At 41.1% G+C, this 15,371-nt stretch overlaps 2 protein-coding genes across 4 annotated transcripts in view; one reads left to right on the top strand and one right to left on the bottom strand.

Annotated features, from left to right (window-relative positions):
- Positions 1 to 5,907: 5,907 nt before the first annotated feature.
- On the top strand, positions 5,908 to 10,222 carry LOC119656955. Its single transcript, XM_038063673.1, has 2 exons — positions 5,908 to 7,215; positions 9,908 to 10,222. Exons 1-2 carry the CDS (start codon positions 5,908 to 5,910, stop codon positions 10,220 to 10,222), a joined length of 1,623 nt encoding a protein of 540 aa, XP_037919601.1.
- Positions 10,223 to 11,231: 1,009 nt separating this feature from the next.
- The window catches only part of LOC119656952 (beta-1,4-mannosyltransferase egh), a 111,587-nt gene continuing 107,447 nt past the window's right edge, over positions 11,232 to 15,371 (bottom strand). For all 3 annotated transcript variants that reach the window (XM_038063667.1, XM_038063670.1, XM_038063669.1), the window contains one exon: positions 11,232 to 12,557. In XM_038063667.1, coding sequence (XP_037919595.1) covers positions 11,985 to 12,557 — 573 coding nt within the window. In that variant the 3' untranslated portion in view covers positions 11,232 to 11,984. The remainder of the gene's footprint in view (positions 12,558 to 15,371) is intronic.

Genomic DNA, 15,371 nt, shown 5'->3' with positions numbered 1-15,371 from the left:
CCAGAAATTCTGCATTCGATCCAGACCTGGGTCCTTCCAGTTCTTTGAGCTGTTTATGGCTCGTCGAACTTCCTCTTCGGTAACATCCGCATAATTCATGCCGGATGCCTTCGGCGGTAATCCACTCAGCATGCTGGGCGGGTAACCTCCAAAGTCCATCCCAATATTCTTTCGCTTCCATCACCGAAAACTGCACTGTCTGGACGCTCTGTTGGGATTCGCGTATGCTGCATTTTGGACACGTCTGGAATGACTTTCGCCATACCGTCGTCGTGGTGGTCGTGATTGCGTCGCTACGAGTAATAAAGCGGTACTGGTCTGCGACTCGCTGCGTAATCACGTGCGCGAACTGCGGGAACTCTCGACGAATCTCTGGTGTAACAATATTTCTTTATTTTTTTTTTATTAATTTCCTTATTTATTTTATTATTTTTGTAATTTTTTAAAGTTATTATGTTTAGATTTAATTATAATCTAATGAATTTCAGCTAGAATTCTTTAATTTGAGGACTCCCTTTTTCCCTCGTCCTCCGTAGCCCAGAAATAATGACCTGGGGATATCAAGGAAGGGCGCGAACCTCACAGGCCGCGCTTCAATAAAGATCTGAGGTAGGAGGAACAATGATCGAGGATGTAATCCGCCGTGGATTCTCCTTTTCGATCGTGGCACTCGGATCTGGAATTTTACGGTTTCACACGCGGAGTTGAGCCGCCTTTTTTATTTTCAGGTTTGGCTCGCGTGTTAGTTATTTCGTTAGGCTCGCACGAACTCCCTTGTTTCGTTTATTTTTCAGGATCCGATGAAGACTCGCGCGCGGGCAAGAACACCTGCATTTTCGTCAAATGACACGCAAGAACTGCGGAACTACTGGTGCAATACAGGCTGCGCGGTTGCTCATGAAGAAACGTCGTGGGAAGCATCGCCCTCTTTACATTGCATTAATGGATCTGCAGAAAGCTTTTGAACGTGTGGCACATGAACTCATCTGGTATGCTCTACAACACCACCTAGTGCCAGAAGAACCCGGGCGCTGGATTGGGTGATTCTACCACGATCCGAAAAGTAAAGTTTGAAGTCTGGCGGGTGTATCAAAACCGCTTCGTGTCAAGGAAGCGTCCAATAGCAAAAATGATGGCCAGCAACTTGTCCAAAAATAGAATGATCTTCTCATGCAACACGGTCTCAGATTGAATCTTTGTCAACCGATCCTCATGAAACAGGCACCACCACTGTCAATGTCACTTGTCCAGAACTGAGCGGTTTAAATATCTCGGATCAATGATATCAGCCAATGGTGGACTGGATGAAATGCGCGTTCCACGACTCTTCTTTGTAATCGGCGTATCAAAGAACGTCTTAAATCGAAAATTTACCGAAGTGTCGTTCGCAAAATGGGGCAGCTGATAAAGACGAGCCGACCCTGGTTCTAGACGGGATAAAGACTGAAGAAGAAGAAGAAGATTCACTTAGCGCCTGGATACACTTTTTTCGAAGAAAACTTTTTTATGACACTATCATCGTCTAGATAGTTTTTCGTAGATAAAGAACAGAATATCAACCGTCTATTTCTTGTATTTATACACATACAGTTCTGTACTCTGCGCTATTACAGTAATTTCGGAACTTTCTTGACAGGCTGTGTATGTCGCCACGCGTTCATGAAGATTATGATCTTGCCAGTCCTTATGTATTCCACGGAAACCTGGGTTCTTAGCAAGAAAAATTGTGAACTCTTGGCCGCGTTCGAGAGAAGCATCCTCCGAAGAATTTTTGCCCCCTACATAAAAGAAATCTATGAGCGATACCGCGACCGTCTATGGTTGCGGATAAAACACGGCTCAACAGGTTACGGTGGGTGGGTCACTTAACCCGTATGGATGAGGATGATCCAGCCCGGAAAGTCTATAAGGGCAATATCTATAGTAAAAAAAAACAAGTCGGGAAACCGGAAGCTTGACGCTTCAGGTATAAAAGGTTTTGTGTTTCCCTATGTGAGGAGCATAACGTAGTTCTCCATTGGCTTATAGCATTGACCCGAGATATTGAAATCGTTCAGTTCTGGGCAGGTTACTGCCATTGCCAGAAATGAGCGATTTAAATATCTCGAGTCAATGCTATCTGCCAATGAAGAACTGCGTAATGAAATTATTTCACACACTAACGCAACCTGGATGAAGTGGCATTCCCCAACTGGTGTTCTTTGGGATCGACGTATCAGCGCACGTCCCAAATCTAAAATTTACTGCAATGTCGTCCGTCTGCCGCTCTCTACAGTTCTGAGAATTGGCCGACTATAAAGGTCAATGAACGGCGTCTTGCGGTAATGGGGACGAAGATGTTGCATTGCACTGGTGGCGTGAGACGTTTTGATTACGTCTGAAATGAGAATATCCGCGATCGAACGGGTTTGCACCAATCGTGGAAAAACTGCAAGAGAGGCATTTTCGATGGTGTTATTCACACTAACGAGAATTCAACAACCAGTATTGGTCAGAACATCGAAAGCAATGGTAAGCAACCAAAAGGCCGGCCAAAACAATGGTGGCTTGATACGCTGGATGGGGATTTAAAGGTCTCGCGATTACATCCTGATCAGGCATTTGATAAAATAAAATGACGAAACCGATCATCACGAGCCGACCCCGCTTGTGAACTGAAGGCTGAAGAAAAAGAAAAAGACGTGAGGAGCGACGAGTGCACGACAGATCCGTGTAATATAGCTAAAAATTCCATTGCCCTCTATTTTCTAGAAAGCGATTTAAATAAATCATTTGATGGAAAGCCCTGTGTTGATAATGGTCAACCTCATACGCCTCACACCTTGAGTTTAATATTATTAGCAAATGCCAACAATTTAACCAACATCGAATATAAAAAAGGGCTAGGGAGAATTAGATTCTTCTTGAATGGAATTTTAATATTTAACTCGAATTTCAACTATTCTCGCTAATTATGACGTCAGCATCTTATTTGTATGGCTTAGGATGCTGTTAATTAGCACGAAATTGATAGGTTTGAACTTCTATAACTTTGACACTAATAGTTGGATTTTCATGGAGCTTGGCACGTGTATGCACGAGACTGTCCTCTATACCGGTGCAAAATGTGGTACACCTAGGATGAGCTTAAGGGGAGTTTTTTAGTCAATTTCTTAAAGTTGATAATATGCTATTAGTAAATTTATTTGAGCAGATACCGGAATGGGACATCTCTCGAAGATTAGATTTCACATAAGTGTTTTACACAAAACCTTAAAAAGGGCTGCAGATAAATAGATTCTTCATAAATGCGACTTTAATATTCCACGCGAATGTCAATTATTCCGGGTAATTTTGACGTCAGCATCTGATTTGCATGGCTTTGGCAGCAGTAAACTCGCGCGAAATTGCTAAGTTTGAACTGCTATAACTTTGGCGTTAATTGCCAGATTTCCATGAAATTTAGTACATATATACGAAATATTGTCCCCTATGCTGGTACAAAATTCGGAAGTCCTCGGATGAATTTAAGGGGGGTTTTTCAGTAAATTTCTAAAAAGTAGTAACATACTATTAGTAAGTTTATTTGAGCAGATATCGGAATGGGACATATTTTGAGGCCTAGATTTCATCTAGGCGCACCACCTTGATTTTTTTCGGATTTTTAGTTTGGGTAGTTTCCGAAAATGAGTCCTGTCTCACTTCAAGTGCGTACATTTTGACTCCTTACTCACAAATCGGGGCCTTTCATTTGATACCCTACACAACTATATCTGGTGAAAAAATCCCCCCTTTGCATGTATGGGGAGCCCCCCTTTAAACTCCACCTAAAATTATGCCACTCGCTGTATGCGTGAGATTTCATAGCTCCCATCTGTCCACCAAATTTCGTTCGGATCAGTTTAGCCGTTTTGGAGAAAAGTGCATGTGACAGACAGACAGACATTGAATCGATTTTTATAAGGTTTTGTTTTACACAAAACCTTAAAAAGAAACGAGGCAGACCCTGCTTGCAGATGGAGCGATGGCGTAGACAACTTTTAGGGATATCGAATTGGTGGACCTCGGCGCAAAACCGGGGTGTCTGATGTTTCTAATTAAGGCAGGCCTAGACCGGATACCGGTTGTTGCGCCGTTGATGATGGTGATGGTTTCCGCAAAACATTCACAAATGGAGCGAAAAGTGAACCGAGAAATTTTTAATTGCAGCTATCACAATCAGGAGCAGAAATAAATTTTCAAATATATTTTCCGAACGTGTTCTGTCTTCCACGGAGAATTGGTATATAAATGTTGGAAGCAATACACCAAAAAATCAATAGCATAACGAATTCGTCAACTGTTTCGCTAATTTCCATTTGTCAACTTCCCCATTCCTAAAGGCAACGCTACTACAAAATGATTTGACAATTCTCCATAGCAATCTTACCAATTAGGAGAAAACTGTAAAAATTGCAAGTTATGCTTTTTTCGAGCACCGCATGTACATAAATCGTTGATAACTTATTGCAGGACGACAATGTTATATTACAAATTAAAAACAGAAGTACAGCCGATGATTTAATGTTAGTATTGAGTAAAGATTACTGAGTCTGTTATTGTTGTTTAAGCTTGTGTAATTGACCTCTGAGAGTTAAAGATATTAATCTCCTGTTCTGATTGTCGGAATATTATCCTCATGTAAATTGCGCTTCCTAACTGCTCCAGATCTCGATTGCTGCGATTTATGAATCTGTCTTTTAACGCACTAAAATCCAAAATCTGAAGGAGTTCAATAGATACCGAAAATTTGGTGCCCTCGTGCCGTCGTTTGAATGATCATTAATAGGTCATAATTCCAGTTACTTTTTCCGCGACAACTTACACTTATTCATCGTTTTTTTCCGCTTGCTTGCTAGGGAGAAAAGCCGGAAGAATAAGGAAAGTTGTATAAAAAATCAGGACAACCATATAATTTTCCATAATAAATTTGGATAAAGGTGTTAAGCTAGTTTATGGAACACTTCCAAATGAAAGACCCGACAAACGGCGCAACATAAATAAATGAGACGAACAATTGAGACAACAATTATATTTATATTTTTGCTATGAAAGGGATGACTTTCTTCGTTCAATATTTAGGCTTAAGTAGATTGCTATAAACTTTATCACAGCAGGTATCCGTATTTTAGAAAATAACACATCGTTCAATAGGTCCCGGGACTAGCGTAGAAATGGCGCTAATAATGCCATTTATATACCAAGGTTCAGAAGTACCAACCTTCAGATAATAATAATAATCGTTGGCGCAACAATCCATGTTGGATCAGGGCCTTGAAGTGTGTTAGAGCACTTCATTCAAGACCGTAACGGTACACTAGGAGGCAATGTGGTTAGCATTGCGCTCGCCCGAGATTATTACCCTGATTTCACTCAGGTACTCATTCACAGCTGAGTCGACTGGTATCCGACGTGAAATCACGATACAAATTCCACTGCCACCAGTGAGATTTGAACCGCGACCTTCCGTACGACAGCCTTGCGCTCTAACCACTCAGCTATCCCGACACTTCTCCTTCAGATAAGATGTGTCAAAATTTGATGTAATTCGAAACATAACCAAGAAATCTATAGTGGTTAAACTGACGCTACCTTTGCAATCGTGAAAAAATGGACCAAAACGAGTTTCGTGTGTTGATAAAACATTGTTTTCTAATGGAGAAAAAACACTGTTCAAGCTCAGCAATGGCTTGAAAAACGTTATCCGGACTCTACTCCGTCGAAAACAACCATTTGTCGGTGGTTTTTGACGTGAAACGCGGTCGTGCTGATACAAATGATGCGGAACGTTCGGGTCGGCCAAATGAGGGAGTAACTCCCGAAAACACCAAGCAAGTATTGAAAATCGTGATGGGTGACCGCAAAATGAAAGTGCGCGAGATAGCTAAGATGCCGAACATGTCAACTGGTAGTGCATTTACAATAGTTATACTAGCAAACTATGTGGTTAATAAATCATCGATAGAATTTACCCCCAGGGAATTGACAGTTTTGAACAATGGACTAGGGTACGCGGTATCAGCCACAACTAGATTAGACGAAACCATTGTAAACATCGAAGCAGGAATAAAATGGCTTAGCAACGAGGCTAAAGAAGAGATTCGAAGTGGGATATCAAAAATTAGTTTAAATACAGAAAAGAAAAAACTAAACGAGCATCAGGACGATCTTAAAATGGTCCGCCAACTAAGAGATAAGCCAGTATATTACCTGAAAGCGGACAAAGGTAACAATGTCGTTATAATGGCGAAAACCGACTACGACGACGCAGTATCATTGAAACTCAGAAATGGAAACTTTTTTGAACTGCGTAAGGATCCGATGCCCGAGTCCATCAAACGCGTAGATCGAGCCCTCAAAGAAGCCAGTACATTATTCAAAGATATCACTAAATTAAGAATGCCTAATCCATCGTTACCACGCATCAGATGCCAGCCTAAGATACATAAGGAAGGACACGAAATGCGTGAGATAATCGCCGGATCGAACTCACCAACCTTCAAAATTGCGAAATGGTTAGTCCACGAATTTTTAGCTCTGGGAAACACATTGAGCAAATATGCAATAAGGAACACGGGTGAACTCACTAGCAAGCTACAAGAAGCAGGGCACATAAACACAAACGAAATGATGGTATCATTCGATGTTAAATCCTTGTTCCCAAACACTGCGATCAAACCAGCTATTCACCAACTAGAAGTTTGGCTGAATAAATTGAACACCACAATTGATTGGAGGGCCAAAGTGAGACAATACACTAAATTGGCATCACTATGCATGGGTGAAAATTATTTCACATTTCGTGACAAATTTTATAAAACCACAGCGGGAGTCTCCATGGGCAACCCAATGTCACCGCTGGTGACGGCAATGTTTATGGCATACGTGGAAACAATCATCGAAGAAAAGGGGATAATGCCGAGGATTTGGTTCAGGTATGTCGATGATATATTTGCCATAGTTGAAAAGGACAGGGTAGACAACACGTTAACAGAAATTAATAGGATACACCCGAAGATCCAATTCACAATAGAAAAAGAAGAACATGGATCGTTACCATTTTTGGACCTACGAGAAATTAACAATAGCGGAAAACTCGAATTCGAGATATACAGGAAGCCAACGGCAACCCAAAGAACGACACCAGCAACTTCGGCTCATACCGCAACACAAAAAACGGCTGCCTACAATTCAATGGTGCACCATCTCTGCACATACCCCCTAAACAAAGATGGCTTCCATAAAGAAAGAATGTTCATACTTGATACAGCTATCAAGAATGGTTACACGGTCGAAATAATCGAAAAGCTGATCAAGAGAAAGAAAGACCAAATATGGAAGAACCAACATTCAACATTGTTCGAGCAAGAAAGCACTCTAGCTGATACAAAATGGATGAGCATACCATTATCCAAAGACTTTTATAGAATAAAATCCCTCCTAGGGAAATACAATATAAAAGTGGTCGGATTAAGCAGAGACGCAACCCTTAAAAGACAATTAGGGAGCGAAAAGGATCCATTAACGGAAGAGGAAAAAAGTGGAATTAAGAAGATCAGCTGCAATGATTGCGAGATGGTCTACATTGGCCAGACAAAACGCCTCATCACGACTAGGTTCCAAGAACACCTAAAGGAAGTAGAGAAGGGAGAAAGACGAGGAGCCAACACGGTGCGTTCTTCGGTTGCGATGCACGTCATAGAGGAGGGGTATTCTGTGACGAGGGCAAATCTTGAGCTGGTACGACAAGTGAATAAGCCACACACCTTGGACGCATGGGAGAGCTTGGAAATATTGCGAAAGGATGCGGCAAAATTGATGAACACAGATGGAGGGAATTGTGCATCAAGGCTAATCAAAAAACTCGCTGACAAACACAGGGATCGCACCACCCACAAACTATTGATAATTGATGGCCATCAACCCAAAAGTTATAATATTATCCCTACCTGCATGTGGACCTTTTTACGTTTTTCTCTTTACCTTTTAGAATTTGTACCCACATACGGATCTTTAGCTTTTAAGCAACTTTTTATAATCTGTCCCTACAGACCTTTAATTTAATTTAATTTTATTTAAAAATCAGGAAAAACTTCCCAATGATTTAGTAGCTTAAGTACTGAGGAAGAGAGTAAGTAGCTTTCGAAATACGTATTTACTAACTATTAAAATATATTGTAGTAGGAGCAAGCTACCTAGTTTTATTTTTATTTAGTGCATTTACTATTTTGCACCAAAAATTGGCTATGAAAAAGGTTTTTTTTCCAAATGGCTGCCGCGTTTGCTCACAATGGAACAAAAGCAACAACGTATCAATGATTCGGAGACCTGTTTGGCACTGTTTACTGGCAATAAACAGGATTTTTTGCGTCGATATTTGACAGTAGACGAAACATGGATTCACCATTTCACTCAGGAGTCAAGTCGGCAGTCAGCTGAATGGCGTACGACACATAAAAGCCGCCCGAAGCGTCCAAAAACACAACAGTCGGCCGGCAAAGTGATGGCGTCCGTATTCTGGGATGCGAATGGTATAATTTTCATTGACTACCTCGAAAATGGAAAAACCATCAATAGCGACTACTATATGGTGTTATTGGATCGTTTGAAGGCCGAAATAGCGAAAAAACGCCCACACATGAAGAAGAAGAAAGTCATCTTTTATCAACACAACGCACCGTGCCACAAGTCAATCAAAACGATGACCAAATTCAACGAATTAGGCTTTCAACTGCTTCCTCATCCTCCGTACTCGCCGGATCTGGCCCCCAGCGACTGCTGGGGGGGACTGCTCCAGGGAAAAAGATTTGGCTCAAATGAGGAGGTGATCGCTGCTACTGAGGCTCATTTTAAGTCAAAAGACAAATCGTTCTACAAACATGGCATTGAAAGAGAGAAGCGTTGGAATGATTGTACATCCCCTGTTCATTAAATTAGGACCACAGCGACTTTTTCACATTTCTTCGAAATTTTTGTCGCTGACATTATAATATTACGGGATTTTCTAATAACGGTAATTTTATCTTATTTGGGTGACGATTGTAAGCAGTAGAAAATTATCAAGTGTCTCTAATATCGTTTTTCCTTTTTTCGAAGACTCTTTTTTTCATCCAACTTCCTTTTCGCTTGTCGTCCAAAATGTTCACAAATATATTTAAACTTATTTATACGACGTAAATTCCCCATTATTTGGCAGATATTTAAAAGTTTATTACCAGTCAACCACAGAAGAGTGTGTTAAAAGTGAAAAAGAGTAAGTTAAGTGAATTAAAAGAAAAGAAAGTGGTTTTAGTCGGATAAGAATAAACATTTAGAAGTGCTTTGGATTATATATATAAATTCGAAAATGGGTAAACGTAAAGACATTAATTCTGAAAAAATAAGTCCAATAACTTCATTATTGGAGATGAAAATGTTTAGCTTTCGAGATATCGCTAGAAGGGAGAAAGTTTCTCACCAAACTGTTAGCAGAATCAATCAGGCGAATTTGGCTAACAAAGGACAAGTCGAAAACAAACGACAAAATTGCGGTCGTAAAAGGAAAACAACGCCTCGAACGGACCACAGAATTGTTAATCAAGCTTGTGAAAAGCGTTTTTCTTCCTTGAGGAGCTTACATCAGGATCTCCAAGAGGAAGGGATACATGTTTCGCAAATGACTTTAAGGAGAAGACATTACGAAGCCAATCTTCGGTCGAGAAGGCCTGCAAAGAAGCCTAAGCTGACCGCTGGAATGAAGAAAGCCAGGCTAGAGTTTGCAAAGCGTTATTGGCACTGTTCCGTTGATGACTGGAAAAAAGTGAATAAGATATAATTTTAATATATATAATCGCCTAATCCCCCAAAAGCATATTTTTAAAAAACAAAACATATTTTTCTCCCCATTTAGGTAGCTTTTAGCGACGAATGCAGGCTGGAAGCTGTTACAGAAAAGCTGCAGTATGTTCGCAGAAGACCATCGGAGCGATATCAGGAAGACTGCGTCGTAAGAACTATCAAACACCCTCCAGCAGCGATGATATGGTCCCTTATCTCAGCCGATGGACCAGGACCGCTATATTTTGTAGAGGGAATGGATGCCTGCCAATACCAGACGACATTTTGTGCCCTCATTTTAATTACCTGCGATGCTGCCGACATTCAACAACCTTTATGCAAGATGGTGCACCTTGTCATTGTGCTAAATCTACAATTAATATGTTGAAAAGATGTGACATTCCGATTCTAGCGTGGCCTGGTAATTCCCCGGACCTCAACCCCATCGGGAACGTTTGGAGCCTATTAAAAGCTAAGGTTTACGCCTCTCCTAATTCAAGTTTAGATGTTTTAAAATTAAAAATTGCCGATTTCTGGGAAAATGACGATGAAATCAAGCAAATGATAGATCGATGCTATGAAAGTATGCCTGACAGAATAAGGGCAGTTATTGACACTAGAGGTAGTTTCACAAAGTATTAATGTTTAAGTCAGATTCCTTTTGATTAAATGAATTATATATAAGATAGGGAATCTAAAAATAGCATTTTCTATTTTATCTCTATTTTCTGTAATAAGCTTTGGAAGAAAGAAAACCAAATTTCGGAAAAAAGTAGTGTGGTCCTAATTTAATGAACAGGGTCTGTATATGGTGTTATTGGATCATTTGAAGGCCGAAATAGCGAAAAAACGCCCACACATGAAGAAGAAGAAAGTCATCTTTCATCAAGACAACGCACCGTGCCACAAGTCAATCAAAACGATGACCAAATTCAACGAATTAGGCTTTCAACTGCTTCCTCATCCTCCGTACTCGCCGGATCTGGCCCCCCGCGACTGCTGGCTCTTTACGGATCTCAAAAAGATGCTCCAGGGAAAAAGATTTGGCTCAAATCAGGAGGTGATCGCTGCTACTGAGGCTCATTTTGAGTCAAAACACAAATCGTTCTACAAACATGGCATTGAAAAGTCAGAGAAGTGTTGGAATGATTGTATTACCCTTGAAGGAGATTATGTTGATGAATAATAAAGAATTTTGCCGATAAAATGTTGTTTTCATAGTTAATCCCGGGACTTATTGAACGATGTGTTACACATACATTTATGAACGCCATGAAGAAACTTAACTCTTTTTTTGCTCGGCTTTTAGCTCAGCTTCAGTGCAATAATCTTTACTCAACAGATGAATATTCTACATACTCGTATCTCATAAATTAGCAATGGATTGACAGTAAATCTCTCTTAATATTGTGTATTTGTTCTTGTGTCCGTCTCTCTTTTCTGTTATTAGTCTACTGGATGGAATAATCTGAATCGAACCCTATCTAAGAAAACAATCAACTAACTTAGGACTACTTCTTACAAAATAGTATTTGGTGCATTCACATAATCAGTTTGTTTTCTTTGCTTTTGTTTTATGTACTTAGAAAAAGCTAAATCTCATTCACGATATTAAAGTTATTTCGAAGTTCACTCCTCTATGACTTTTTGATCATTTATAATTTTTTCCAAAGAAAAAAAAATTGTTGGTGTTCACTTTTTGTGATTTTTCTGGTTTTAATAAATTAACATCTTATGCGTAACTTTCAGCTTAAATTAAGTTATATAAAATAATACGATATAAAAATAAAAGTAACAAAAAATAGATGTACATATGTATGTGTGGTAAAGTCTCATGAAAGTCAGAGAAAGTTAATTCTCGTTCTGTTATTCGTTCTTGGGGTCACATTTGTTCATTTGCAGTATTGTCTAGGCTGACAAATTGTTCGTTTGATATGATTACTATTGCCAGGATTGCTTTTCGTCACTCAACTTTCGAACCAAAGCCAATTTTCGGGTAAGGTTTGCCCCGTTTTCTTGAAATTCCGAAGCCACGTTGAAACTCCAGTCAGTTTACCGAGCAAATCAACAAATGTTCACCCTAGATATAACTGGGATGCATAATTAAGATCATTACAACGATTAATCTTTATAAATAGTAAACGTTCGCTTCAAACAGTTTCCAGGGTACCAATGTCTTTTTGTACAACATAAAATTTATGTTTTTTACCAACTAATCCCCAGATAACAGCACAATTTTCGATAACCACATTAATTGGTATCGTACATACTGCACCAAGTACACACGCTATAAACTTAATGAATCCGCATCGATACAAAGAAAACGACTTAATTACACCAAATACATACATGTAAATATTCACGGCACCGATAAAGGCGCATACAAAATCCATAAGATTTGGACAGGGAATCGGATACAGACCGGCAAAAATTATATTTGAAGTAGACAGGGGCATCGTTACCCAAGAATAAACACTTATGCCTAGCAATAGTTTGTGCTTAACAGGAATCAATTTTGAGTGGACGACCAACAGGATGCCTTGGAGCCAACGTTTACGCTGCTGCAAGAAGTCGAGCAGGGTAAATGGTGATTTCTCATACATTTCGCCTTCGATGAAATTGAATGTGTATCCTTGACTGAAGGCTCGCATTGCGAAAAAACAATCCTCCGCCACCGAGCCATCTAAACCATTGTCGAATGAAACTGCTTTCTCGGCGCCGCTCTGCAAGTAAATGACAAATACAGTGAAAAGTTTCATACTAAGTTGTCCTTCTAAAAACAAAATCTAAATCGAATATAGTGCACCTGGGGTCTTCCGCGGAGAAACTCGATATCCATATCATATTGGGTTGGAGAAAAAGTAATGTCGTATTTGTGATCGAATTTTAACGCTTTATTTAACATCATCATCAGCGGCGGAACAACCGGTATCCGGTCTAGGCCTGCCTTAATAAAGAACTCCAGACATCCCGGTTTTGCGCCGAGGTCCACCAATTCGATATCCCTAAAAGCTGTCTGGCGTCCTGACCTACGCCATCGCTCCATCTTAGGCAGGGTCTGCCTCGTCTTCTGTTTCTACCATAGATATTGCCCTTATAGACTTTCCGGGTGGGATCATCCTCATCCATACGGATTAAGTGACCCGCCCACCGTAACCTATTGAGCCGGATTTTATTCACAACGGGACGGTCATGGTATCGCCCATAGATTTCGTCGTTATATAGGCTACGGAATCGTCCATCCTTATGTAAGGGGCGAAAAATTCTTCGGAGGATTCTTCTCTCGAACGCGGCCAAGAGTTCGCAATTTTTCTTGCCAAGAACCCAAGTTTCCGAGGAATACATGAGGACTGGCAAGATCATAGTCTTGTACAGTAAGAGCTCTTACCCTATGGTGAGACGTTTCGAGCGCAACAGTTTTTGTAAGCTGAAATAGGCTCTGTTGGCTGACAACAACCGTGCGCGGATTCCATCCTCGTAGCTGTTATCGGTGGTTATTTTCAACCCTAGATAGGAGAAATTGTCAACGGTCTCAAGGTTGATTCTCCTATCTTATTCTTCCTGTTTGACCAGTGCGGTTTGATGTTGTTGGTTGGTTCGTCTTCGGTGTTGATGTTGCCACCATATACTTTTTTTTTGCCTTCATTGATGTGCAGCCCAAGATCTCGTGCCCCCTCCTCAATCTGGATGAAGGCAGTTTGTACGTCTCGGGTGGTTCTTCCCATGATGTCGATATCGTCAGCATAGGCCAGTAGTTCGGTGGACTTAAAGAGGATCGTACCTCTTGCATTTATCTCAGCATCACGGATCACTTTCTCGAGGACCAGGTTAAAGAGGACGCATGATAGGGCATCCCCTTGTCGTAGACCGTTGTTGATGTCGAATGGTCTTGAGAGTGATCCTGCTGCTTTTATCTGGCCTTCCACATTGGTCAGGGTCAGCTTAGTCAGTCTTATCAATTTCGCCGAGATACCGAATTCGCTCATGGCCGTGTATAGTTTTACTCTGGCTATGCTATCATAGGCGGCTTTAAAGTCCATGAATAGATGGTGCAACTGTTGTCCATATTCCAGCAGTTTTTCCATCGCTTGCCGCAGAGAGAAAATCTGATCTGTTGCTAATTTGCCTGGAGTGAAGCCTCTTTGGTATGGGCCGATGATGCTCTGGGCGTATGGAGCTATCCGGCCTAGCAAGATAGCGGAGAATATCTTATAGACGGTACTCAGCAACGTGATACCTCTATAATTGTTGCACTGTGTGATATCTCCCTTTTTATGTATGAGACAGATAATGCTCCGTTGCCAATCGTCAGGCATTGATTCACTGTCCCATACCTTGAGCACAAGTTGATGAACCACCTGGTGTAACTAGTCGCCTCCATATTTAACCAATTCGGCTGTAATTCAATCTGGTCCTGGCGACTTATGATTTTTAAGCCGATGAATTGCACGGACTGTTTCTCCTAAACTTGGTGGTGGCAGTATTTGTCCGTCGTCTTCAGTTGGCGGGACCTCCAACTCGCCGATGTTCTGGTTGTTCAGTAGCTCATCAAAGTACTCAACCCATCGCTCCAATATGCCCATTTTGTCGGAAATCAGATTTCCTTCTTTGTCTCGGCAGGATGAGCATCGTGGTGTATAAGGCTTTATCCTGCTGACTTGTTGGTAAAACTTCCGCGCCTGGTGCGGTTGCATCCTGTACTTTTTGAGTTCACAGACTTGTTGGTTCTCCCAACTTCCTTTTTCCGTCTGTGAAGTCGCTTCTCCGCTCGACGGAGTTCGTGATTGTTGAAATCTCCAAGTATGATTTTGATATCATACTTGGGACAGGCTTCGAGGGTCCGCTCAACTGCCTCGTAGAAGGTATCCTTCTCCGACTCTGCAGTCTCCTCTGTAGGGGCGTGAACGTTTATGAGGTTTATATTTCTAAACTTGCCTCGCAAACGCAGAGTGCATAGCCTTTCGCTTATATTTTCAAAGCCGATAACAGCAGGTTTCATTTTTTGGCTGTTAAGAAATCTACTCCGAGCACATGGTTTACTGGATGACCGCTATAATATATATGGTGTAGCGAATCTTTTGTAACGCTGTTATATCAGCCCTATATTGGGACAAGGTATCGGCTAGCTGCTCAGCGGCATTCAGTCTGTACAGAGAGCGCACGTTCCATGAGAAAATGCGCAAATCGTTAATCTGTTGTCATTACCGGGTTCGTCGTTGTAAGATTCATCCTGTCCGAGGCTCCTTTCGCGGCTTCGTAACATCGGTTATCCGTGCAGGGTTGTCAGCCCTACCCAACCCCCAACCTGGAGGACCAGTTGGTACATTTGCTCCCGTTTTTAGGCGCGGGAGACTCGCCTTCATCATTTTCCGCTTTATTTAACATACTTAGAATAATCCGATTTAAGTCAAATATGAGCCGTTTTGTTCGCAAACTTGTTGCCATTTAGAAGGCAACTCCATTATCTCCCTCTTATAATTTATTTGCAAAGCCAGTCAGTTTTCGCAAGCCTCTTTTGAGGCCAACTTAGTAGCACT

The sequence above is a fragment of the Hermetia illucens genome, chromosome 5 (genome assembly GCF_905115235.1).
Source record: "Hermetia illucens chromosome 5, iHerIll2.2.curated.20191125, whole genome shotgun sequence".
Lineage (NCBI taxonomy): Eukaryota > Metazoa > Arthropoda > Insecta > Diptera > Stratiomyidae > Hermetia > Hermetia illucens.
Note: the sequence above shows the minus strand (reverse complement) of the source record. Positions and strands in the feature narration are given on the sequence as shown.

Coding starts and splice junctions, on each gene's coding strand:
- LOC119656955 (XM_038063673.1), top strand. CDS start 5,908: ATGCCGAACATGTCAACTGGTAGTGCATTTACAATAGTTATACTAGCA. Junction 7,216..9,907: donor CGGCTGCCTACAATTCAATG/GTGCACCATCTC, acceptor CTCCCCATTTAG/GTAGCTTTTAGCGACGAATG.